This window comes from Amblyomma mixtum, chromosome 9, assembly GCF_055824585.1.
Source record: "Amblyomma mixtum isolate Tamu chromosome 9, ASM5582458v1, whole genome shotgun sequence".
In the NCBI taxonomy this organism is placed as follows: Eukaryota; Metazoa; Arthropoda; class Arachnida; order Ixodida; family Ixodidae; genus Amblyomma; species Amblyomma mixtum.
The window spans coordinates 108809423-108837406 of NC_143020.1; the positions used below are offsets into that span (position 1 = coordinate 108809423).

General features: G+C 42.7%; 2 protein-coding genes across 4 annotated transcripts in view; one reads left to right on the plus strand and one right to left on the minus strand.

Annotated features, from left to right (window-relative positions):
* Rab3-GAP (Rab3 GTPase activating protein) overlaps positions 1-3555 on the plus strand; it is a 51881-nt gene extending 48326 nt beyond the window's left edge. For all 3 annotated transcript variants that reach the window (XM_089561292.1, XM_089561294.1, XM_089561293.1), the window contains exon 33: positions 335-3555. In XM_089561292.1, coding sequence (XP_089417418.1) covers positions 335-487 — 153 coding nt within the window. In that variant the 3' untranslated portion in view covers positions 488-3555. The remainder of the gene's footprint in view (positions 1-334) is intronic.
* Positions 3115-27792, minus strand: IleRS-m (Isoleucyl-tRNA synthetase, mitochondrial). The gene is made up of 24 exons (XM_089561295.1): positions 27559-27792; positions 26889-27011; positions 26047-26197; positions 24936-25084; positions 23935-23984; positions 23007-23054; positions 22850-22911; positions 22180-22270; positions 21099-21214; positions 20123-20298; positions 19349-19588; positions 18531-18685; positions 17924-18026; positions 17429-17522; positions 16082-16187; positions 15186-15288; positions 13911-14039; positions 12641-12772; positions 11506-11612; positions 10648-10796; positions 8016-8212; positions 7026-7161; positions 6102-6269; positions 3115-3243 (listed from the first exon to the last, which is right to left on the minus strand). Exons 1-24 carry the CDS (start codon positions 27742-27744, stop codon positions 3200-3202), a joined length of 3015 nt encoding a protein of 1004 aa, XP_089417421.1. The 5' UTR covers positions 27745-27792; the 3' UTR covers positions 3115-3199.
* Between the last annotated feature and the right edge of the window lie 192 nt (positions 27793-27984).

A 27984-nucleotide genomic window follows, 5' to 3' on the forward strand; every position in this document is an offset into this window, starting at 1 on the left:
TTTTTGTAACAGACTGCCTTTTACAGCTCTAGCTGTATAAAGGCCTCAAAGGTTCAAAGATTGATCTTTGACCCTCCTCCAGAGTTCACGCAGTTCCCTGATTTACTGCCACTAGAGCACTCAATATGATACCTCCTGTTCTGCCACGGTCTGTCACTCAACCGCACGATGGCCTAGAGTGAATTCACATGAATTCACACCAACTAGCCCAAATGTCTGCTTTGCTAGACTGTGCCATCGCGGTCGCAAGTCACTGCACCAGAGAAGATTGATGGCCCGAAGTAAGTTTCAGTTTGATGGTCATCTGGTAACGTTTGCGTCATTTTTTTCCCAGGATCTCAGCAATCTTCGTTGTCGCAACCCACCAACGCTGCAGACGTTGAACCTCCTCCAGCTCATCGTCGGCATGCTTCCGGAAGACCATTCGGAACACCGTCTAGCCCTGTCCCTCCTGGATGTCCTGGAATCGATGTCCGAACCTTCCTAGCCGGAGGTTGCTGTCACGCGGTGATGACGTTCTTGTGATATCCAACCCCGCGTTCATGCCAGGTGCCGTGACCGACTCAGCGTTGAACAGAGACGCTTGACAACACCGAGGTTCAGTCGAGGTGCTGTGCTCTCCAGGCCAGCTGGTCTGAGCAGATCAGAACGCGAACGCGCGGTTGTTTCTTGAGATTGGCCACTATGCTGCCCTCTTTTGGAACCAACTGTTTGGGAGTGACGCACATTCTTTTCCTTGCTAATTGCTCACGTGGATGCTGACGTAGTTATATGAAAAAAACTTCAAAGCAGTAACGAATTTTAATGAAACAATCTCGATGAGAGGTTGGTATCCACAGTATTGTTCCAGATAGCATCAGTCCTGGTGTACATAATGGAATAGATAGAACATATTTGCAGCTGTACTTTCAGCATCATCTCATCTATGATAGACAGAGCTGATAGAAGAATAGGTATAGTTTTTTAACAGCATCAAATGCATGTAACTAGTAATAGATTCTCTCTCTCTCTTTCTGCATTTTTTTTTTTTAGTAAGCGACGTCTGATCCTGTCTATGGCAATGGAGGCTTACATGACAAAGTTCTTATGGTACAACTTAATCTGCACTCTTGACAACGCTTTCAGCTAATGTTTTTTGCTAGCATATAATGGAATACAGTCTTAGTTGTGTCACAGGAACTATGCTAAGTCATGTTAACATAGAGCACGGTTAATTTTTGAAGCCAGTGATATGTTCGCCACTAGTCTCCTCTGTTTACCTTCAGGCCTTCCAACACAAATTACCTAAAGGGGACCTCTAGGAGTCAGTGTGTTGATGAAGTTTTGTTATTCTGTTGGTGTGCTATTTTATCATGTACATAAAGCAACCTTTAGATGTTCAAGTTTCCTGAGCAGGCCTTTAGTGTCGAAACTGAGGTACCAAGGTAGAACTGTTCAGTGCATTTGAGACGAGAAGTAACAGCCACCTACTGCTTGAGCGATTCAAATAGAAATAAGCATACATGCTGCACAGAACTTGTTGCATTGTGTTTCACATCTGTCTGCAAACCTACCTTTTCGTCTGCTTTGTTTATAATGCTACCTGCTCTTCGAGATCTACAAATTCGTGCTTTGCCTGCAAAGATACAATTCATTTAGTTGTTCGTAAACTTAATGAGCTCTGAATTTTTCTTGATTGATTCTTGGCAGCTTATCACTGCCTGGGAAGTTCAGTGTAGCCATCTTAGTGGCACGTAAAGGGTTAACAGGGTAGTATGGTCGGCAACTAATGGCCTCATGCTTTTATCACTGCCTGCTTGAATGTGGCAGTTTAAAAAATTACGTGAAGGAGAAGTTTTATGCGGTGTTGTTTAGATGTCCAAAAGTTGAGGCGCAGTTGTAGTGCACATTGTGTAAGGTAGTTTACTTGTTGTAACATACACCTGCATTGTGCCCGTGTGCACCTCTGCAACCACTGTCATTGTTTGCATTTCAAATAGTACAGTAGAACCTCAGTTATACGACTTTCTGGGGACTGTGTGAAACCGTCGTATAATCAAAAAGCTTGCACAACTGACGCATTCACGCAACCGTCACGACCGCCACTCTGGCTTTCAAAAATTAATTGAAATTATTTTCCCCACGTGTTGTTAAAGCGCCTGTTTTTGTTCTGCGGGAATTAGTTTTGAGACTGCATGTAGCTATACTTTTAGGCATCGGAAGAGGTGGCTCTAGACGAGAAGTGCGTGCGCTCCTGACCCTGTGTGCTCATGTCACACGCACCTCAAAAATGATTATTTGTACGACGTGCCAGAAATATGACTGGCTCCAACTCCTCGAAGACATTTTGCAGCGCGTAGTACAACAGTGCCAGTGACGTTGTCCAGACTTCCTGTAGAACTTTTCTGCAACTGTGTGCGGCCAGCCATGTGACAGTGCACCACTCGCTCCTGACTTGCTTGCTGTAGCTAAGCCTAATGTGCTCCGCACTGAGGCTGCCGCCGATGATCGATCTAACTTTGCTTTCGAACTAACCGCCGATGATCGTAGAAATGGCTAATCTTGGTACCACGCGTACAATAACTTCATACTGGTATGAACGTACAACTAATTTACCCAGCACCTTTGTCAGCGAAGCACACTGAAAAAAGGGTCAGGCAAGCCGCCTCGCACCGACGGCCGCGGGTTTTACGCACGGAGTCCGAGTGTCCTGAGTCCGAGATGGCCTGAGCCATGGCAGAACCATCATTACAGGCCGTCGTGCGCTCGATCGCATCATTGCACATGTGTATGTCCATCTTGATTCCAATCTGGAACGAGGTTGGTTGACGTTACGTTTGCCAGTAAAGTGCTCCATCAGCATCTCTCGTTCCGGACGGTTCCCGCTGCTCGTGGTACAAAGTGTGGCGTGATATTTTTCCGTCGTATAATCGAGGCTTTTAATGCATCAATCCCAATGGGAGATTCGCCGGGCCTGTGCCGATTCGTCGTAAAATGCAGGTCGTCGCATTAACAGGGGATGCGTAATTGGGGTTCTACTGTGTATTAATCTAAGCATGGCTTACACACGAAAGCAGAAATATTTTCTTGGTGCACTTAGTTTCAACAGAAACTGAAAAATGAAAGACCACAGAATGAACGAATGCAACTGGTTTTATTGACAGTGAAAAAGATGCACTGAGATTACTAGTAACGGCGGGGTTACGAGCCTTTCCATTACCTATGTCCGGGACTTTGTCTGGCATCCAACCTTTTCTTCTTGCTCTGTAAAGGAAATGAACATGCAAAAAGAAGTGGCTTTTGAGTGTGTACCAATGCTTGAAAAAAAAAAAAAAAAATTAGTAGCTACTGCAGTTTCCGGTACTACAGAACCTCTCTGCTTCATTCTTTTTTTCTTTTTTAGCACTTAAATTGACTGCTTATGTGCATCAAAGCAGCTACTTACTTTCTACGAGCGCTCATTGCCGCAAGATCATGGCGCAGGACTTCAAGACGTCAAAATTTGAAAATTTCGGACAATCTGAAAGCCGCTTTGACAGCTGTTTTGTGTTCAATAAAAAGGCCATGTTGTACGCACATGGGCTGCTCACTTTCATTTCAACATAAACACCTCATGTCATGTTATCAATGCCACAACTCCTTTCAATCTCGCAACCAAGGCCTTGTTTCAAAATCCTGTAAGCAACCACATTTCTGCGAAGATCTAATTTTTGTGTTTTATGCGAAGCATACTACTTTAGCTACCACTTCAGCCCTTCACCGTGGCTATGTGCCTCCAAATCACGTGATACATGACGTCACACCACGTGACACGATGACGTCACGGGAGTGGAGAAACGGGGGCCCACCTCGCGCCGTCGCTGTGGTTGTGCGCCTCCAAATCACGTGATACATGACGTCACACCACGTGACACGATGACGTCACGACAGTGGAGAAACGGGGGCCCACCTCGCGCCGTCGCTGTGGTTGTGCGCCTCCAAATTACGCGACACGATGATGCTTTGCATTCTCCAGGCTTAACCAAGTTAAGCCTCAGCCATTTTTTTTGCAAGTCGAACCTTGATATAATGAATGTGGACATTACTAACTTGCCTATAATCAAATTGCTCCTAAATATTTTTAGCACGTGAAATTTTTACTTCATATATCGGACACAGTCGGCCATAATATGGATATACTATTGAACTCCGCTTGGATGGCAGGGGACAGGCTTCGCCGCAATACACGACTGACTGGTGATGGTTTGCCAAGCGTTTGTGCCAAGGCTCACAGTTTTCTGCCTCGCTCGCTAACAGTGCCACGGGAGATATAGCGGTGTGCTCAGTTCAGTGGTCAGTAAGTGTTCGTGCTTGTAGTAGCCATCGTTCACTCATATGTCAGCTGTCGTGGTGGGGGTTGAAAACTGCAACAGCTTTTGCTCTGAAGTACCATTTTTCACGAAAAATGGCTGTAATGGGGTAAAGCCACCCCAGCGCTGCTCTTGCGTGCGTTTTAGACGAAATTTTATGCAGTCAAACCTCGTTATAATGAAATAATGGATACAACGAAGGATTGGCGATTCCCCTTGGAAATGTGCACAGGCTATAACGAAGTAATTGTCAGACCCCTTGAACTTCGTTAAAATGAGATTCATCTGTATTACGAATTTCAATTAGCTATAACTATTTATCAATTAGCTATAACTATTTATTAATTTTTTGCCTGTTCGCTATAACAATGTTTCGCTGTATAACTTGCTAAAAATTGCTCCTGCGAGTAATTTGGGCAAAGTGTCAACTTATAATTCGTCATAAAGAAAAAAAAAGTCTAAAGGCAATGCCACATGAATGTACTTGACAGAAATTAGTGCTGTTGAGCGGAATTTCTGCTTACTCGGTTATTTATTTCACCATACCTGGCATGTGTGTACGTTTTGAACAGTGTTGTTGTGCTCGTCAAATACATCATACACCTTAGTGAGTCATGCCATGCGATTGGACTTCGTCGCTTTTCCTCTCAAGTCTAATATCATGTCCAATGCCAATAAGCACCGCAGACCAGTGTGAAACTGCCTTTTGTGGAAGACTGGCGCATTCACGATGCTTTCAGCTCGCGAAAGTAAGTCTTTTACTGTCATCGTTTTCTGAATAGGGTGCAAGAAATGACAACAGCAGCTGCTTGTTTTTATTGAACAGAGCAACTTCATTAGGCCAGCCAACCACATGGGTGATTCACATACGTGAATAAGTGTGGGCATGATGGTGAGATGTCTAGTAGTTTTGAAAAATACAGCAGAATCTCTATGATTATACGAAATTATACGCTGTATATACGAATTTTGGGATGGTACAGATTCGCAACATTCGCTGGCTGGAGTGCATTGCACGCAATGTGCAGAATTTCGGATGATGTGAATGCACGATACGCAGGTGCTGGAAGCCAGGTGCTGGAAGTAGTAAGAGATTATGTCTATTTAGGGCAGGTAGTGACAGCTGATCCAGATCATGAGAGGGAAATAACTAGAAGAATAAGAACGGGGTGGAGCGCATATGGCAGGTTATCTCAGATCATGAGTGGCAGTTTACCAATATTCCTCAAGAGGAAAGTATACAACAGATGTATCTTACTGGTACGCACCTATGGGGCAGAAACGTGGAAGCTAACGCAGAGAGTTCAGCTTATGTTAAGGACAACGCAGCGAGCTATGGAAAGAAAAATGGTAGGTGTAACGTTAAGAGATCGGAAGCGGGCGGTGTGGGTGAGGGAACAAACGCGGGTTAATGACATCCTAGTTGAAATCAAGAGGAAGAAATGGGCTTTGACAGGGCATGTAATGCGAAGGCAAGATAACCGCTGGTCCTTAAGGGTAATGGAGTGGATTCCTAGAGAAGGCAAGCGTAGCAGGGAGCGGAAGAAAGTTAGGTGGGCGGATGAGATTAAGAAGTTTGCGGGGCAGGGTGGCCGCAGCTGGCGAAGGACAGGGTTAAGTGGAGAGACATGGGAGAGGCCTTTGCCCTGCAGTGGGCGTAGTCAGGCTAATGATAATGACGACTGACACCGTTGCACTTTGCATGTGACAACAGCCGGTGATAGCGTCAACCTCAGTGCCCCTTTAATGTTTGCATCAACCAAAAACACTTGCCTGCAAAGGCAGCCTCCTCTCCAGGAAGATTCCACCTGAATTTCAGTCGCTCGTAGACATCCTCGCACCTCTGGCACAGGCGGTCCGCTTCCTCGGAGATGTTGCGGCGGCACCGTTCGCAAGCGGCCATTTTGGTGGGCTCAATCACAACCAGGACCTTCTCGCCAACTGTGGAAAGTGTGCACAGAAATGGAGCGGACTGCCTTCGCACAGCAAGCCGCCTTTGAAAAGAAAGCATCACAGAGTCAACTTCTCAGACACTGCTCCTACATCTCAACGGCACTGATGACATCAGAGAAGGGGGAACAGCAAGGCAGGAAAATGCATTCCAGTGCTGTAAATGGTTTAAATGAAATTATTTAGTCCTTACAAATTGCTTTGTGTACATTTCTGAAGCAATCCTGAAAGAGTTTGAAGAAAGCAGTACTGACTACCACCCACATAATTTTGCCTTATGAGCTCTTTATGTTTGCCTTAAGTTCGCCGATGGTGAACAGCTTTATTAAAGCCATATTCGCTATGTGCTATGAAAATGTAAACTATAGTAGTCTGTATTATCTTTCTACAAAGTTGCAGCCATGCCCTGATAATGGGAGAAGTACTAGCAACATTTTGGTAGGAACTTGGAGGTTTTGCAGAAGCCATTTTTGCGGAGCTTCAACTTGCTTAGAGCTTGAAGGGGGGAAAGTGTACAGGCTTCAGAGCTCTGCAGACTTGCGATGAAAATTCAAATCCTTCCTGAACGACAGCAGCGTGTACTTGCATTCGACAATGTTGAAAGATTGTGCAAATGACTGTTGAGGTGCTTTTGAAATAGGCATGCAAGATCTCAGATAAATGGAACTTATTCGCTTCTGTACACTGCTATTTACTTGTATCAAAGGCATGATTGCAATAATTCATCGACATGCCCAAAAGACTGACCTCCATCCAAAGTCACAACATTGTCGGAATCTGCTTGGGCCACTGTTACGTCGTCGTGATCTTTGAAAGTGACCGAAGCAACTTGCAGGACATCTGTGAGTCCCGAATGAATGGCGGTAGCTTCCGGCTGCAAAACCTGCGCAGTGATGTCAACTAATCGTCAAATGTTGATTCACATCACATTTCAGCACACTGTCATGTAGTCACTACTGAAAGTAATGTGAGCCCTGTTACTGCATGGAGGCTGATGAAGGGTATTTACGCTAGCAGACCATGATGTATCATCATTAGTGACAAATAATCCAGTGTCTCCTTGCTTTAATGCCACGCCTTCTTTCAGACACTGCATCACTGTTTCACAACATGCACATGAATGTGCAGGGCAATTAGTGGGGCACTTTGCTTTTTTAACAATACAGAGAAGGCTGCTGGGATGCGTGCATGCTTGGTGAAAGACAGAGGGACAAAAGCTCCATGTGAGCTAGAATCGCTCGAGCTAATTAATGCTATATAATCATGAACAGATACCATAAATCACAACCACAAGTGAACACGTGACTGCTTCAGCATACGGAACATGAAGGAAAGGTGTTTTAGATGGAAAAGTTTACCATGAAAAATGGTTGCAATATTAACTCTGCTTTCTTCTGTCTTCAAACCTGCTACAAGTTGATTTTTTACTAGTGTATGCCTTTATTTTTCACCCAATTTTGTAGAAATACACTTCTCCTGTTCCTGATGTTGAGGTTTTTTATATTTCATGAGACAGTTTTTCTGTACTGTGCAACTCCCTTCAGTCATAACCTTTGGGCAGTGAGGGCCCTAGAAATAAATAAACCACAAGAAAAGAAGCCAGGCATGTTAAAGGATGTTATACAATGTGTTTCGTTAACACTGAACACAGGAGTCCTGGAAGCAAATGTGCCTAAAACAAACAAAAAAGAGTGTTTGTGCCCTGTTTATTTTCAGTAAAGGTGTGTGAAAACTCACTCTAAGGCAGCTGGCAAATGGGCTGTCATCACCAGTAGTGATGACTGTAACGTCGTACAACAATGACCGTGACTTTGCGGTGGCCTTGTTAATGACTTCTCTCAGTTTTGAGAGGGGCTTCTCCAGCTCGCTGAACTCTGGACGTTCCCAGTCGGGCGTGGGCGCCTGCCACGCACGGCGAAAGACACCAGTGTCATCTGGTAAAAAAGATAAGGCACAGGAAAAAAAAGAATGCATTGTTGTTTCAAAGTGTAAGCGCTAGCCAACCAATGATGAGAGCCGAAAAGATCTTCAAGCTGATCGTAAAACTGTTAAGCGATTTCAAAAATTTGGCCAAACAGTCAAGACAATTCACTCCATTGGTAGGAAACATGTGTACTAGGTTTGGGCAAGTTTGAATTGAATTGAATTGAATCCAAACTTTATTTCACAAATGTGCACATTCTTTAGAATGAGCCACAGGCCAAAAGCTAAAAAAAATAGCTCGAAAATGCCTGTGGCTCATCTAAGAGCCATTACAAAATAATAAGATAAACACATACATACAATGGTGGCAGGTCGCATACGAGCACACTATAGAAATAATTTATAATATTTACGATTGAACGAATTGCTACACAGAGATGTAGTTTGAAACTAGAAAAAACGATTAAAACTGAACAAATGCATTTGAAAGTTATACACACTGCTGGGTTGATGACAAATGGGAAAAGGACACCGATACATACACAAACTACAATATATGAAAAGAAGTTATAGAATATTATTTACAAAGTACACTTTTAAATCGTGGTCAGTTGCGTGGTCTGTGCAAAACACAGACCACGCAACTGAACAGTGAAACAAAGTGAATGACGCATGTAAGAGGTGACTAGCAGTTAACATATTTTCAGGCACCCAGGTACATGAAGAAAAAATACGGAGGAAACAGCCACGTTTAATGCTGCAGTTTAAGTGCTTGTACGAAGTGCTATAATTCGACACTGATCTGCGTTGTAAGCAAGATGCAGTGGTGTTGCTGTGGAAGGCTGGGGGTATGGTCCGCAGGAATGCATGCAAACAAGAGTTTACAAAGTAGTTTTCTTATCTCGTAGTGCATCTTTTAGGCCGTCATTTCCTTGACAAACACCCAGTACATCTCGGGATAGAATATGCAAGTATGAAATGCTATTCAAAGCAGAAACATTTTAAAAACACCGCAGTATGAACATTCCAGAGATGCCCCCGTTTGGGGGTACTGGAACGGAAGCGTAGCCCATAAGAACAGATGTAAAGAAAACTTTTCAAAATTATTTTTTTCTTTCACAATGCATGTGTGATGACAGCCATTTGTTAATAGCTCAAGAGTACTTTTAAGCAGAGCACGAAAACATATGCAGCACCATTTTGAAGCTCGTGTCATTCTAAACTTACGATAAGTGTGTGTTGTGATGTCGGACATACTGTCCACAACCTCTAGGCGCTCAGTCGGTTGGCGTTTCACCAAAACTAGACTTCTAGTGTTGTTGGAGATGTTGCCACGTGTGCTGCGTTTTGCTCACAAGTACAGTCATTTAAACTAGACAGCCTAAACAGCTCTACAAAAGAAGGTAGTTCTTAAACAGCCTGATTAGAAAACCGGGCACTACAGCAGACAAAAGCGTCGGCTCCGGTGAGCAACCTCTGTTTGCAAACACAGTGTTGGTCTATTGTCTCACTAAGGCATCACACATAAACATTCATGCATTGCTTATCTAGCTCTGATAGTTCCTACACATCTAGTCTCCTTTATGTTTTTATTTTATTTATTTATTTATAAATACTGCTGTTTTGAACAACAAGACCATCGCAGGTGGGTGCATAATTTGTGTAACACCAAAGGACAAAAAGAAAAAGAAAATACAGCAGACAAGGCGTCACCAGCAGCGAAATTACTACATCACACTGTACTGTATCGTTTCACAACATTAGAATACATGCACTGCAGTCATAGAGCCAAGCATATAACAGGTTATAATTGAGTAAATCAGAACAAATTACTCAGCAACCGAACACTCAAAAGTTCGTCACTTGTTGCAGCAGCGCCTCAAAATGGGACAAATTATTCTGTTCGACTACATGACCAGCAAGGTTGTTCCATTCGGTAATAGTTCTAGGAAAATAGGAATATTTGTAGCAGTTCATTCTTGTGGATAAAGGTTTTACGGAAAGAGAACGTCTCAGGCGCGTTGCATAACCACTAGAGTAACTAACAATTTTCGAGATGTCAGTGTTGTAATGCCCATGAATTAACTGGAAAAAGAATTTCAAACAACAAATACGATTTCTATCAGTAACGGATGGCTTACCATCCGTTACTGATAAGAAGTAAGAAAACTACACTTTTTTTTTTTTTTTCTGTTTGTGCTAATGTCATAACATCCTGACCTAACATCTCAATTCAGATCACAGACCGCTGAAATGGGAACAGTGCTTAGACTCAATTAGTGATCACAATATAAACACATTTCAATGGGAAATGCTCTGAATTGCTGAGGTTCTTAAAAAGAAAGCAAGGAAAAATTGAAGTGGGCCTGTATCGATAGCATATGTCATTTCAACGAGAAAGAAACCACCCCTGAAAACTGGAATACTTCTGCGAAGAAGCGCTTACACCTTCCGGGGTCCCCGTGGTGGTAGAAGACCTCCTCCGTGAGGTGGGGAACGACAGGCGCCGTCAGCTGCACCAGCACGTCCAATACGTGGCTCAGAGCTGTCTGGCAGGACCTACGACTCGCTGAGTCATCCGCGTCGCAGTAAAGTCTACAAACACATGAAAAAGAAGAGAGGGAGAGAACTTTTGAAGCACGACAACGTGGGAAAGAGATAACTGTGAGTCACCTTGAATTTGTGCAACTCTCAAGTGGTGCGACTCTCAAAGCTCCTTTGTTTTGTCACCAATAAAATACCCAGCCTATTACACTGCCCAAGTCATTAGTACTACAACTACAATAACCACAACCAGATAACTGCAGTTTTTAGTGCATCTTGGCTCTCGGTGCTGAAAATTTACACCAAACTTTCCTTCATTGGCTTCGTAGAGGTTTCTGTAAAATTTTTCTGCCACCGGCTGCCTTCAAGCCTGCTCTTTCCACACACACCCCCAGGTAGAAAAAAAGGCCAATTCGTGGTGGTTGCTTGTGCAATCGGTCAACGTCCGCTAAGCCAGTCCCTCGTCTCTCCGAAATTTACAAATCGTTGTTAAAATGTGATTTAATGCCTCAACCAGTGGCGAGCGCATGCTAATGGCTGCGATTGCTGGCACTGAGCGATGATGGTGGCAACAGTCTGTTATGTCATTGCCACAGCATCTGCACATTGCTTTGTGAAAGTCCACAATTCCTTTAGAACTATTCCTGATCATGAGAAGACCAGAGACAATTTGTTTTCTTTTTTGTTTTAGCTTTCCTTATCTCTTGCACAAAACTTAGATAAGACTGCTACCAAGATGTGTGAAGCAATCAGTGCTCACCTGTCCTTGATTGCTTGGAAGTAAAAAGATGATGCTTCGTTAACGACAAAGTTTAGGATTGCAGTGCAGGCATGGTTGTACCTCATTTCCTCATACAGGGATGTGACCTGAAGAAGTGGACAACAAGGCTGTGTCAGTGATAGCAAAAACGAGCTAGTTTCAATTACATTTTTAGTATTGCAGACATGTTTCGTATTTTCTCCCATTAATCTCTCCGATTATTCTCTTATTCGAGCTCCTACTCATTCTTTTGCTTGAACTTTGTCTTTATTTTTTCATCCAGTGTTATGTGCCTCTTTCATTACTAATGCGATACGCTTTCAAAGATAGCATCTACGGGCACTTTGAATAAAGTGTAAAAAAGTAGTCCTTAATGGGGATCAAAGACGTTCTAGTGATAAAAAAGGAATACACAGAGACTGCCTGGATATCGCTGGCACAAAGCCTGGTTTATTGGACTTAAATGGAGCCATGACAAAGACGATTGAAAGAAGTCTCAGCAGCCATCAACGTTCTAGATAACCTTTGCACAGATGATATTCCTAATGTAACACATACCCTCGTGAACAAGCTGACTCAAGAATACCGTGCATTGCTTTTCGTAGTTGACTGCTTAGGCCTGGCAAACTTAATTACCCCAAAACATTAAAGGTGTACTGGATGCCCTCAAACTAAATTTTATAATACTATGACCAATTACACGTGTAGCAAACTTGGATCAATATTGTGCAAACAAATGTGAAGCATATCTTGGGCAATTATGCGATAGCCTCGTAGCTCATGATTTTACTGACAAGCACTATACTGCAGTAGAACACCTACAGAACCGTGGCTACAAGAATATGGTGAACAAACCATAATAAATAATAACATAGTCTCTAAAAAGGCAACACCAAAGCACTAAGTTTTTGATACAAGCGGTCAACAGGTTCATCCAAGCTGAGCCAACAGCTCAAATTCCTCATTGCTATGGTCACGTTTTCACGGACGCAAAATGAAAATATGCCTGTGTGTTAATATTTCACAGCACATTTAAGAACCCTGGGTGTTCAATATCTGTTCAGAGCCTTCAGCTAGAGGGATGCTTTAACTTCAGCACATAAAAGTACAATCGCTTAATTTCTCCCAATCGTACCCGAGTATGAAATCCTCTCAGCAGGTGCAGCATGAACCGGTCCAAGGGGAGCATTTCGTCGTAGGGCAGCGCATGATGTGAATGATCAAAGTCAGACAGGGCTCCAAGGCAGAATCTCAGCGTGCCCCGCAGCTGCAAATGTCAATAAACAACACATAGGGGTTTGCGCAGATGTTGGATTTTTGGTTCAACGCAAACAGTGGATTGCTTCAAATAACTGAAAGCAAATAGGTATTTTGAAACTTGCCACGGTGGTTCAGTGGTTATGGCATTCAGATGCTGAGCACGACGATGCAAGATCAAATCCCGGCTGCGGGATTTGCATTTCGATGGAGGCACAGCACAAAACGCACCCATGTGCTATGCAGTGTCAGTGCAGGTTAAAGGACTCAAGGGGGATCGAATTATTCTGAAGCCCTTCAATGTAACAACTCTTTCCCCCTTCCTGCTTTCTCTCTCTCTTTCATCCCTTCCCTCACAGTGCGGTTGGTTGAGGCATACACCAAGAGGGAGAGAGTTGGCGTGCCTTCTCTTTTTCCCGTACCTACTCAATTTTTTTACAGTTTGAAAAATTTGGTGTGCAAAAAAACACTTGGATGGCATTATGAGGCATTTCTAAACCAATTATTTCTCTGCACACAAGGCCGTTACATACCAAAAGAAAGAATACACTGAGTTTTTAAAACACAAATGCAAGTTTTGCAAACAACCCTCCTCAAAAGTGCATTGAAATTAAGAAGAGCAAACAGTCTAGAACTGTTATCGGCTTTTCACAAATACTTTGAGATTTCAAGTACCAAACTTTACGACTGAACCACATGCTGAACGTTTTACTATTCACTCGAACATTTGAAATTCTCAAATAGTCGTACTAGCTTAAGAGCAGAAAATTCAGTGTTAGCAAATATGGAACTCTGCCTCAACAATTTCGTGTTGATGTTGAGGTAACTAAACTCTCAACTGACATCGAAGCAAACGTCTTGAAAGACTGCATAGCCGCCACTGCATTGGTAGTTTGGTTAATAAAAACAGGTGAGTTGGCAGATGATTTGATGTGGAATGCACTGTGCAACTCCACGAACAAACAAGGACACTAGCGAAAAGAAGCACGCCTTGCTTTGTCTGTTTCTTTTTGCCTGTGTCGTTTGTTTGCATGGTAGCATAATGCATCTTAAACCACTGTAATTATCGCAGGGATTGGCATATTTAGCCTGTCTAAGTACATCACGTCTTAAAGGTGTTCCCTGCTCATAAAAAAGCAACAGCAGACCTTAGCAACATTCTCTTGGCACCCGGCGAGGACGTGCTTGGCGACTGGAACATTCTCGTGGTTGCTCGTGTGGGCGGCAACCCACCATCGAAGCACATCAACTCCGAAGGCAGGGTCTTTCTTCAGGTCCTGAAAACAGGCAAGAAGTAAGCATAACCACTTCGATTCTTTCGTCACACAATTGCTTTATCTCGACCCTTTCAAGAGCAGTGGCAAATTCACTTCTCATCAATTTTGTTGCCACTGATGCGATGGTTTGAAGCTAATTCTCCACTAGTACTTAATATGCGCGCTATCGTCTCAAGGGAAATGCCAAAATTAGCGGTGCTATAAGGACGCTTCATATGCCTAAAACTTTCCCCTTCCGTTCACAAAACCATTGTTCTGGTATTGCAGCAACAAGTCATGGTGCTGTGAAGCAGAAAAAATGGGTTCAGCAATTTTGAAACTGCTCGAGAACTGTAAAAATTTACTAAGGTAACATGTATGAAAAATAACTCTCCACAATATATTTTCACTCATGCAGAAGGGCACGGCTTTTGGCACAAGTGAATGTAAGCAAAGCAGCAGTGCATTTTGTAGAAACTATGAATGACTTTTTCCACTGTTTTTATCTCTAATATACTACAGCAAAACAGGTGTGAATCCTTTTCTGCCTGTATTATTTAAATGATTATTTTCAAATTTTTTACGCACCTAGTGAGTAGTGAGAAGCATTACACCACCACAAATTCATTAAATTTTTCCGCTACACCATTACAGCTCCATTACACTTTAGTTATACTATGCTTAAAATATAATGAGGAACAAGAGAAACGTTACAGTATAAATTTCAATGATATTTGGTGAACTCGCAAAACCTCCGAAGCTGCCCTTTAATACACAATGTCAGCACAGTGCACAATACAGTTTGTCACATGCAGTTAAATACTGACACAGTTTTTCTGAAATATAACATCAAATTAAGCCAGAATCCAGAAACTCACCATGAGCAGTAGCAAAAGACGGAGGTGTAAATTTTTTTAACGTAATGTGCCTCCTGGACTTAAACTTTCGAAACACTACACTGGTAATCTAGAAACCAGCTTAACACAACCTAAATTTATCATTGAGAAGACTGGCTTTATTCAGTTCTTTCTGTTTGATGGTTTTCTACGCTCAGATTTCTTGCATTCTTTTACCCACAAAGTTGGTGATGTTGGTATACAATTTTAGGAACCCGTACCTACATCCCAGGCCAGAAGTTTAGTATTTGGTGGAATAAGTCAGACTTACCTTTCCACCTTTGGTTATCGTTTCAGGGTCAATGACATTTCCCAATGACTTGGACATTTTGCGCCCCTCAGCGTCCAGTGTGAAGCCATGCATGTACAGCTTCCTGTTTGGTCACCAGAAAAAAAACAAAACAAGAATGGCCAAAAATATGCTAAGGCAAACAAAGCCTCAATATGGATGCAATGCTTTTTAATCCCAGCATTCTCTAACATGGCTGTCAGGGTAAAAACAAAAATTTCTGCCACAAGACACTCGGCCACAGCGATTCTTTAGCACAAACGGATGAAGCCATCAATTATAATTGCATAGCAGACAGGTATTTCTGACTACGTAAATTCTATGGATGGATGATGTCAGAGACCTGTTGCATTCTGAAATTAAACTTTTTAGGAACACTGATATTCTTGTAACGTACTAGCTGGCTGGAGCAACAAAAAATGGTGAAACATGAAAGAAGGAGCGTGATGGAAGATTGCAGGTGGGCACAGTTTCCATCAACATCAATGAAAGGAATTCAAGAGTGAAAAAGAGTTCCCGTGGAAAGCATCTTCTAAGCAACTAAGTGGTCATCCTTCAGCAAAGTGCAGGCTCTCCTCTATGTTGCACCATCAACAGAATGCACCTCGCCTGATGCAGAAACTTGTGCAATGATAATGCAGTAACGATGCAATAACAAACAGACCTGCTGCACACACTGCCTTAATAATCTTAGCAAATGTGCCTTGCAGCGTAAGGTATAACAAGAACGTTCTAAAGCAATGCTGGAAGTGACTACTTCAGGATACAGTTCCCCAAGAGCCTCTTAGCACAAGTCACCAATGACTGTCCTGTGCTTGTTCAAGCTAAGCTTCTGTTTTGTGCAATGTAGCATTTCTTCAGTGTTGTGGACTCATTACCTGTAAGGAGCTTTGCCCGTGAGTGCAACGCTTGTCAGCAGTGAAGACTGAAACCACCCGCGAACTTGGTCGAGGCCTTCCAAGTAGACGTCCGCTTCATGTGGCTCTGAAAGAACACGTAGCATAAAGTTTAGCTTTTCAACAAAGGCCGTGTGTAACCAGGCGCGAAGAAACATTTGACACAAAGTTAAGCCCAATGTTCACAAGGTCACCAGGAACTAAAACAGCCCCTGTTAATTGGAAGTAGTAGTGCTAAATAAGAAAGATGTTTAGGGCTGACCACTCGCTGGGGGAGAAAATCAAGGTTGTGTATAATTGCTGTGTGAAGTGGGACATGAACATTAATTATGATAAGTCAAGTTCTATGATTGTGTCGAACAAGAAGACTCCATTAGTGTTCCCGTACATAACAGAGAACTACAGAGTTCTAGTAAATTAAAATATTTAGGTATCTTGATTAGTCATGACTTAAACTGGAGTGATCATGTGCAAAACATTTGAGGAGCAGCTCAACGAAAACTTGGATTCCTAAGGCGGAAGCTAAAAGATGCACCATCGGATGTCAAACTACAAGCATTTAAATCAATAGTAAGACCAACTCTGGAATACGCAAGCATAATTTGGGATCCAAATCAGTAATATCTTGTAGAAAAGTTTGAACGTGTTCAAGGATTGGCAGTAAGGTTTATATTTTCGTCTTACCAAAGAACGCGGTCCGTATCAAAACTTCTTTTACAAGCACAGTTACCAACATTGGCTATTTGCAGAAAAATTCCTAGGCTGAAGTTTTTTTATCAGCTTCATCACAATATCTTCAATCTGGATTCCAGCTTGTACTTGTGACTACCTGGAAGACTGTCATTGCGTACTAACCATCCCTTCGCCGTTATGTCATACATGCCTAGAGTTGATGTCTATAAGTTTTCGTTTCTGCCTAAAACAATTATAGAATAGAATAACCTTGACCGACACGTATTGAACAAAGCTTATTCACTTGAAACTTTTGTAAAAGAGCTGGAACTGTGTTGTACTGACTGTCTATACTATCCCCACCCTGTAACAGCCCGCAAGGGCTAACAGTATTTGGAAATAAATAAATTCAAAGCTTAGGTGGAAGGCTCTGGAACTCCAACACTGAACATCACAGGGGCAGCTTTGTATTTTACCTCAGCACTTTAGAGCGCTGGAGTTCCAAGGGGGCTGTTAGACATCTGCTACATAACTCAGTGGCAAAGCCAGCGAGCTATAAATTTTTTATAAAGACTGTACATCTGTCTTTGCAGCTAACAATAGAAATGCAAAGCTGAGGCAGCTCAGTTTCCACCCTCACTGTTCGCGTCCACTTGCCTAGGAGAACCATCTTCCAGCTCAGTCCACTGTCCAGCCAGATATCCATGATATCTTGGCCCCGCCTCAGCTCCGCGTCTCTGTCGACTCCCAGCTGATGGACAGCATGAAAGAAAAGATTTCAGTCAACCCTTGTGTTGGTAAGCATCAGAGATAAAACAAATTAATAACCAGGTTAAAAGGCACTCAGTAACCGGTCATATGTTCTACTATCAGGTCTTCAGCAAAACTAACTCTGTGCGTGCAGCTAAATATTGCCCTGGGTTGCTTTGTGCTTCAGCTAAATGCCGGAGAAGTCACAGAATGATGAGTTTGTTCCCAAAATTATAACACTCTCTTCGAAAGAAACATACACTGCCTTACATTGTGCCCTTCTAAAACTCTTTCGCTCGCTGTCCGATAGTGTTATTTCCTTGCTAACATTTACTATTGACGTCGTTCAGATAGACCCTCCGAAGTGGTGAAAGAATGGAAAAAAACAGCCAAATCTCAGACCTCTTTGCGCACTTCATCGGGAAGCAGCTCCTCGTTTGTCGCTGTCCACCAAATGTCCGGTCCTCTCACTTGCATGAGCTTGCACAGGTGTCCAACAAACTCCCTGCAATTTTAATTTCCTGACTTAATAAGCCCTTAACTCATAAAAAAAAGCACTGTACCGCTATAAAATGATTCACTTAATCAAATTAAGCAGGAATGTACAATGTAGGAATGGTGAATGACTCTTGTGATACAGGACATATGTGAACAGCACACTTATGTGGTTGCCAGGGCACCAAGTAAATTCAATTTGAGGCAATCAATGATTGAAAAAGAATACAATGTGCTGTGTAATACCGGTAAAGGCACAAAACGCTTAATGAGGTGTGCAAGAGCCTTGATACAATTGATGCTTTAATAATTACTTGATCCAAAACAAGAACTTTGCAATGTCAACAGTCCAGCATTGAGAGTCGTGGCACGCATCATCATGTACACACACGCAAAAAAGAAAAGGAAAGTCGCACAGCTTTCTACATCCACCACGGGCATGATGGGAAGGCCTTTGTGGTTTGTCACATTCGTGTACAAAGCTAACCAAACTTAATGAGCCACTCTTGATCACCTTGACGTGAGTGACCTGTCGTCCTGAAAAACCACCGGAATCGGGACGCCCCAGAACCGTTGCCTCGAGATGCACCAGTGAGGGCGCTGAGTCAGCTGGTTCTCGAACATGGCACGTGCCGACTCTGGCAGGATCTGCACCTCTTTCAGGCAACTCTGCACAGGAATTGTGAGGAGGAGGTTAAAAAAAAAATTGTGGAACAATAAAAAAAAAACGCAGTTCTGTAAAGTGCATTCAGATGTATAAAAATGTGACATGACGTAGCACAGTGTTAAACTTTTCTAGAGATCATCACAGTGCTTAAATATAGTTTTAAGATGAAAGCCTTTAATGGCTCATACTTGCGGCGACGACTCTGCTTGTCCATCCGTCACATGAAACGTTTGTGATTTGTGGCATTCACAATAGATGGCGCCACCCATCCACATGCTACGCCGACTTCCTGCCAATGCATGTGCAGTTCTCCTTGTCCAGCGTAAGGACGCTGGAGAGCGTTGTGGGAAAGGCTTTTTTTTGCCTCATCGCATTTTACATCACCAAAGTGCCCCCTCGAAATTTTTCTCATATACAATGTCTTGCGGGGAAGGGGGGGGGGGGGGTCGAAAGGTAATTTCCCTCGCTTCCTCTTTAAATCCACCCATGAAGTTAAACGACGGTTCACGAAATGATCACGACCAGGGCTCAACAGGGTTTGTCCTGAAGCTTTGTGAAAGCTTTGTGCCCCACTGCACTCAGAAAACAAAATAAAGCCAAGAAAATTTTTCGGGACCCTAAATCGGTATTCAGTACACATTCTAGCTCAAAAATGGACAAGTTACCAGTGCCCGCTGTCTCATGCTGTCATCGAGGTTGATGAACCACTGTCTCGACGACCTCACAATGACGGGCTGTTTGCTTCGCCAGTCATAAGGGTAGCTGTGCGTGTAGCTGCCAGTCTGCAGGACGTGATTGGCCAAGAGCTTGGCGACCGCCTCGGAGCCCTCAGTCAGCACCGAAAGTCCACGCAACTCTTGCCTGCAACTCGACGAGAAGCGTCCCTCCTCATCCACTAGGCAGTCCTGGAAGTTCGCAAGAAAACTGTGAAACTTATCTCTAGTGGAATTTTATTTCACGTGCTGCCTGAAGTAATTTCTTTCCCCCCTAAAGGTTCATCAACAAAATTCAAGATGAAAATTAGTGATCATCATCATCATCACCAGCAGCAGAAGCCCAAGTACATCCAATGCAGTACAAAGCCACGTCCTGCATCAGGTGCAACCACCCCACCCAACAAATTACATGCCGTCATCTATCCATCTGGCTCTTTGAAAACAAGTGGTTACTAGTGAGTGGTTTTTTAGCTTGTGAACATCAGTTACTCTACAGACAAAACAATGAGCAAAGCAAAGTGGCCACTTTAGTGAAAAACTATATGTGAGGTCGAAAGTGGTCACTTAATTAACATGCTCACATTAAAGAAGAAAATGATACGTAAGAGGCATAAAAGGTAATCACAGAGAAGTGACGCAAAGTAGCGGGTATTCTACAGCCTCCTCCAAATTACTTTTAGGAATTCCATCTTTTATTGTGCAAACAACATAAGCAGCGCCCACCTCGAGCGTTATGCCATGCTTGAGGGCATTCTGATAGTCCTCAAAGCCGTGACTGGGAGCTGAATGGACCAGACCGGTGCCTTTCTCCATGGTTACGAAGTCTCCCGGCAGAAAGCGGAGCTCCTTGCCAGGATACAGGGGGTGAGTGTATGCAGCATCGGAGAGGATGTCACTTCCTGTCGCAAATTAGGCAGTGAAAGTAATCATCATCATCAGCCTATAGTTCATCTCACAACCCGTTTGCAACACTGTGAAAGGTACAGCCCTCTCGTCCAATCAGGACCAAGGAAGACAACAAATGGCCCCTCGAATATTTGAGCAGTGTTGTGGCTTTGTGCATGTCTCACATGCATACAAATTGCAAAATTTCACTCAGAATGCCTCTAGGAATTGAATGAGACCACTTTCAAGCCATTTCGACCACTAGCTTTGTAGAAGAAATAGGAACATAGTTGCACGAATGGCTTTGCAAGAATACCTCAAATTAGGTAACCGCTTTTTCGGAACTCCAAAAACTTATATGGATATTACTTACGGTGGGCTACGCACCTAACAATAATTAAGGAGCCTAACAGTAATAGTTAAAAAGTTAACTAGTCAATATTAGTTAACTAGCCTGCTAGTTGGCACGGATTCGCTGTATTTCGCTGTACTACTCCACTGACAGAGCTCTCTTCTAACTCAAAAAGTTTGTTTTTTAAAATTGTGTAAAGTCTTAGGTGAAACACCCTACAATAATAAAGTACAACTAGTACTATGAATTTCAACTCATGCAGTTCTTTTCCTCATACTAACAATGAATACAAAGGCAAATGCATGTAATATGTGATTTAAATTAAAATTGTTACTGCAAGGCCCTTCAAGCACAGCGGCAATGCCCAAAGCATGACTTTGCATTGACAAAAATGCACAAATCATTTCACAATTCCTTGACACGGAAGCATGGTGCAATGTAAGCCAAGAATGCGGGTATTACCTTGGAAAGTGGCCAGTACCTCCAGCTCATCTTTGAGCTTTTCCTGAAGGTGAGAGATCAGATCAGAGGCCACAACCAGGTGTCTCCGAGAAGCTTTTGTACATACGATGCTGTACCTGAAAGTTGTGCAAGACATCATAGCATTTACGAACACTGCAGAGGCCCATTAAAGGGATACTATAAAAGGAAAAGAAAATCTCGTTATTTATTCACTTGAGGACAATGTTCACGAACATAAAGGGACAATGACAAATACTGCGTCCAATTTTCGTCCTCAGTAAAAATTGATTGTTTGCTTTATTTGCGGCTATGGTGATGTTTCTTTGACAGCAAAAAAAAAAGCCTTTATTGCTGAGAAAACTGGATTTGAAATAGGACATTTTCTTATCAGCACTCAATTAAAACTCGTGATGTCAAGACCAAGAAAGACTCCGTGATCACTGGTATCAGTGTAGCCTAGCGTCAGAGATCCACATTAAAAAACAGCCTTGATGCACCACAGTTAAGACGGTTTTTAGTGGCGACACCTACATTTCATATTTTTAACCTCTTCTAACTTATAAAAGCTCTATTTTCAGTGGATGTAACCGCCTCTGTCATTAGAACATGACAATTTATTGACACAGGCCAACCTCAATTTTGTCCTTAGTGTCCCTTTAACATAGCATTTGAAACATATGCTTTCTAAAGGCATGGATGCTTTCACAGAGACCTGAAGTAAGCAGTAAATGTTTATGTGACGAGGGTAGGCAGAAAACAGCTAATTTTGACTCAATCACGAAAGCCAATCACCAGCTGATATGCCTGCAAGCATCAGGAGATGTGCACTCTTCATCCACTTGTAATATGTAAACATTTGCTGGCAACTATATCTTCAGCTGGAGAGAGCTGTAAACTGATCAATCATGTGCAATTACATCAAGTTTGGATTAAATTGCCCACAGAGAACAAATTAAAGGAATCTGGTGTCACTGACCACAATGTCAGCAAGAATATGCTACTAGCCAATAGCCTACAAGCAAAGGTTCACAAGTGTAACCATTTTTTTGAAAGACGAGGTAAAAAGAACATAGCCACAAACCGGTGATTTGGCGAGAAGCAGATAGCCTGGTTTGCTGGCAGAGTCCATGGTGTGGTGGTCCAAATCAGCGCCGAAAGGTCAACGTCCTTTGCTGAAATGTGCAGCACCTGACATTAGTTTGCACTGCTTTGCTGTTTTTTTCCTTTGGCATGAATAGCTGTGCAAAAAGTTGAAATGCCGTACAATGTCTTGGCAATTAGATACACGGCATAGCAACTCCTCATGTAGAAGTGCTTGCTTCGATGAACTGAATAGATTAAAGAAAGAATTTTGGAGACAAACCAAGGAAGAAATGTTTGTCTGCATTTAAACACTGCTCCATCCTCCCCCCCCCCCCCCCCCTTTCCTATCTAATGCATTTGGGCCTTTCAGGGAACAATGAATGAAATGAAAAGCTGTTCAACTTGTCAGAGGTTGAGCTACAAACTGAATGTCTAGCTACTAGAACTATTTCTCCATATTCTAAAACTTTTTCTTTTCTTTAATTTGCATTCAGTGAACACCACCAGAGAATGATGCATGAACTACATCAAGCAGCACACATGTGGAAGTTATTACATGGCGGACAAAGACAAATCGTTAGCTACTCATTATATTCAGTGACTTCCTGATTATACACGAGAAGATGCATGCACTAATAAGGTTGTCAATAAACAAAGCACCCACTTACGCACAATGCTTCGCACAGCGTCGCATACTTTGACTAGAGGAAACGCAACGTAGACAGATTTGCTGCAACAAGCAAACAACCAAACAAGCAATAAGAAAAGGGAATCCAACATGTAAGAAAACAAGGAAAACAAAAATATGTGTTCGCAGAATCTCACCTAACATGATCCGCATTGTACTCCAACTCCGCTTCAGCCAATGCAGTCCTGCAAGCAATTACACAGTACGAGCATAAGCTCTTTTATAGCAATTACACAGTACGAACATTAGCTCTTCTACATGAACTGCAGCAGCTGCTTACTGTAGCTTAACGCTCTTAACACAGGTGAGAGTAAGCATGTCTTGCATTCACGGTCATGATAATAGAATCACTCTCCACATCCAGTCAGAGCAGGTCACACAAAAATTAACAAATAACCCGCTTTGCATGCAGTTGTTTCAAGTTGTTTCCAGTGTTTTATTGCAGGACATGCGAGCAATTACTCAGCTGGTCTGGTTGCATGTTAATCAGACTGACACCACAGTGTCAGATAAGGAGATAATCTATCATTACTACTCCTCGCAATTCAGTTTTGCTCCATTCTTATCACCTCTTTTGCTGAGCAGCAATTGTGTAGGCCTAGCGATGACACAGCAACGGTTAGGTAAATATAAAACGCCTTTAAATTGAACCATCCTAAGAGCATAAACATTGGAATAGTACATCGTGGTTTAATGTCCAGAAGTTGCATATGCGTGTGCTACGAGGTACATTGTAGTGGACGATTCCGAATTAATTTTTCCGCCTCTAGTGCTTTTCAACATGCACTGGTGTCACACATCACATAGGCATTTTTGCTTTTTGCAGCCACTGTGGCCGGAATGACATCTGGCGACCCTGGACTCAGTAGCCAAAGTCCACCACAGGAAGTGAGAATAGATTTTGAATAGTATCGTTATAAGAATACCAGTCATGATGCTTTCCAAGTAACACTTTTCTATAGCATCTATATGTTTGCAAGCTTTTTTATTTGTCCTGGCCAAGAGATGACAAGGACGTCAACTATCGCATTTTTGCACTGTTGAGTGATGTGAACTGAAGCTTACCTGTTAGAAGGTGACCAATAGACTGGCTTGTAATCGCGGAATACATAACCCTGAAGAAAAGGAAGAAGTTTGCTAAACTTCACAGGCCAACATTACAACAAAGCTTGACAGCATAATGACACACTACAGCAAAATGAGCAAAGGAACACAAGAGCATCAAGACAAGTTTGTAAAAACAGTATAAAATCTAAAGTTCTTTGATCTTTTCATTTAGGATGCCCTTCAAGCCGCAAATTGATAAGCAGCTTAAAGAATGCATGCAGACCATGCGCATAGCAGCACACGGACAACTGGCTAATGCTTGCAAGGTCACCCTAAAGAAATTGCCATGAGCCTTTTTTGTTTTGATGACCAGCGATATTTGAAACAATGCTGAAATAATGGAACGGCTTGATAAATTGTCTGTCTCGATGAAATTTGTGGCTAGTGATGAACTCGTGTTTCCAGACCACATAAGTTGTATTTCTGGACTTAACTGGGCGGCATATTATAACATTCTATTTTTAGCAAAGCATCTGCAAGCTGTAGATAATTTTCCGCACGATGGAAGCTATGAAACCTAGAAGTAAGATGCACCTCATTTTGCGATGACAAAGTTTTAGCCCGGAGCCAGACTTTAGCAAAATTCAGTACAGACAAGCTTGTGGAAAAGAGGCTAAGAGGACAAAAAAGTAGGGAAAGCGATTAAAGGCAAAGCACATCTCTCTGATCAGCCTCGTTATTAGCAACTGAAAGGCAGCAAGTGTAACTCTGAAACTTCACTGCAAAACTATGTATACAGGAATGGCCATTAGCCACAGTATAGGAACACATTCGAAATGGACCGAGTACATACATGAAAATAAAAAAAAAACAAGAAAACTAAAGGACCATTTTGGCAGTAAAAAGGTGACTAGTGTGATGTACTTGTTTACACCTGTAGCTTTGCCCCAAAATTTGGACATGTGCGTAACTGCTCAAAAAGAGCTTTGTGACTCTTCCCAATGCACAAGAACACCTGCCTTTTCATAGAGATCATAAAACGCCTCAATTTGCCGTGTGATGTAGCTGACATCATACGTCCTGTATGGCTTCGTCCAGTCAGCCATGACGCCCCAGTGCTTGAATGAGTCCATTTGCTTCCGGATGGTTGCAGAAGCAAAGCTGTGTGCTTGGGTAGCAGTTGGGAAAGGGAGGATAAGAAGAAGTAACGCAAAAGGAATGCACCATCAGCGCCATCTATTAGCGAATCATTGAACTGATGGCGTTAACACAGATGCACATTTTTCCCAGCTTGTACAAATCAAAACTCTGCTCAACACTTTCGTGAGCTGTTAAGGCTTTACAAAATCTATGGCATTATGTGAATCATTGGTAGGTAATATTAGCTACGGTAATGATAATGAACAATTAGCAAGTTAGCAGTAATATTTGCACAGTAATACTTGCATTTTACGAAAATGTTGTGAAACCCCAATACAGCAGTCATGTGTATAGAAAACAAAGGAGCCAGTCCTGACTGAATTCTTATTATTTTTGTGTCAAATAATTTTTATGCAGCAAACAAACAATCAATTTCAGCCGTACAGATGTGTATACATGGGTGCATGCAAATGCACATACAAGACATGCAAAAATGCTCATGACATTAGTAACACCTTCCCTGCGGACAAAAAATATATGTCCGCATTTCTATCTGAGTAACTATAAAAAGTCATTCTATGCAATGCGGTAACTTCTGCTTAAGTAGCGATCTCTTAGCTCAGGTAATTTGAAAAGATGCTTTTCCCTCGTGGGTATCGTAAGCTTGTAATTTTAACAATAACTGCAGAGTAACAATACTTATATTTGTTTCCCTTACGAAGACCAGACAAAATTCAAACTGAAAAATGGTAGAACACCACTTTCATTAGCCACTGTGATCTCTGTCAATTAGGCTCACAGTCAACTTAATTTCAAGCACTGAGATAATGTCAAGTGTTTTTGAAAAGGCTACACATTGCATTATGATATGAGGATCGCTAAAGGTGTTTATTGCAGCGGTGCTAAGCAGACCAAAGTCCCTCATTTAAATCTCGTGGTCAGCTCTGGAGCTCTTAAATCATGAAATGAATTGCAGTAGATATCAGCTACCTTTGGACCGAATGTCTTTCGGCGACCCTCGGCTTTCGGCGGCTGTAAGAGCCTTTGTCTCTATGGGAAGGCCATGGCAGTCCCATCCTGGCACAAAGTGCACACGGTCACCTTTGAGTGACCTGTACCTGATGGTGATGTCCTTCAAGATCTGCAAAGGTTCCATCACAGATTTCAAGGTTACTTTGCCGAGTAATTCATGTCAAAAGGCACCAACACACACATCTTTCAGGACGCAACACAGAATAAACTGCTCCTGAAAGCACGAAAAGTGTACCTACAAGAACACGAAACAGATAGTTACAATGGCCAGATAAAATGCAACAGTTCTTTTTCTTTTTTCCATGAAACTCGTATACCTTTTCCTGTGATTTAACACAGTACATTTGTTGAGAAAATCTCTTCACACCACGGCTGCTGTGTCTAGCTACAGTGTTTTTAAAAATGGCTGAGACTTAACTTGGTTAAGCCTTGAGAATGCGAAGCATCATCGTGTCGCGTAATTTGGAGGCGCACAACCACAGCGACGGCGCGAGGTGGGCCCCCGTTTCTCCACTGTCGTGACGTCATCGTGTCACGTGGTGTGACGTCATGTATCACGTGATTTGGAGGCGCATAACCACGGTGAAGGGCTGAAGTGGTAGCTAAAGTAGTATGCTTCGCATAAAATAAAACGTACTCCACAGCTAATAAAGACAATCAGCTGTTATACACTGCTATATTTAATAATGACACAAATGCTCCGACATGTGCTCTGCACCACACCAGCCTATCGCTTATGGGTCTTTCGCATATGAGTCTTCTGAGGATTTATTTGCTATGTGGAAACGTAACAGGTTCACCTTGTTCACTGCATGCCCAAGGTGTGTGTCACCGTTTGCGTACGGTGGTCCGTCGTGCAAAATGAAATCTGGGCCCTTATTGTTCTCGCGCTGCCAGGTGTAGTGCTCTTCGAAACACGCATACTGAAAAAGAAAAATATTCATCCAATGTGTTAAGGCGGAGACTTGAGCAATTGTTGATACATCATATTTAGGAAGTAAATTAAAACAGCGCATGCGCAGAAACACGGGCCAAGAAACACGACGACACGACGGTAAATTGTGCCGTTGTGTTCTTTCTCATCTCGTGTTTCTGCGTGAGATACTTAATAACAACACAACGGGTCGATCTGACTGAAATGGTAGATTTAATAGGCAGTTGACAGATGCAGTTACGCATGCCAGTAAGGCCCGACGGTCTCCAAACAAGTGAATCAGATCTATGTTTCTGAAGTCTAATTTCGGCAACGAGCACAGATCTTGAGAATGACTCCAGCAACGGAACGAATACTCGAAATAACAGCGTTACCCGCGATCCAGCTTGAGCCGGCCAAGTTCGCCCACCAAAACGTATTATCCTATTCGGATGGTAACCCCGTAGCGTGATGATTAAAGTATACTGTAAGACACAGAAACTGATGGATATTACAGCTTATCAAGCGCACCAAAAGCTGCCGCTTCAGAAACTCGCCTTTGCGATCTTCTCATCACTTTCGGTTCTTTTTGCGCCAGTGATTCGCTGGGGAAAGCCTGTCTTCGGCAGCAGCACAGTGCCAGTGTACGATATTTTGCCTTTGTTCCTCAAGGGAAGCTGAAAACATGATTTCGGTTTGTTTTTGCAGAGAACGCAGCACGATCGTGCCAGTCCGTGCGGCATCTCAAAGAGCACATTGAGAGACTATGGGCGCCGCCATGTTGATAAACACGTTGTCGGTGGCAACTGGGCTGCCAAATTTCCACTAAGGGTTGAACCTGCGCTCTGCAACCAACCCTACCGAAGCGTTTTAATCATGAATTTAATCCTTCCAGGCTGCTTATGGTTATTGTAGTTTGCCGTCTAGTGACGGCCGTTCCTCACCGTTCGTCGTGCAGGTATTCTTTCAACTCTGAGCTCTCG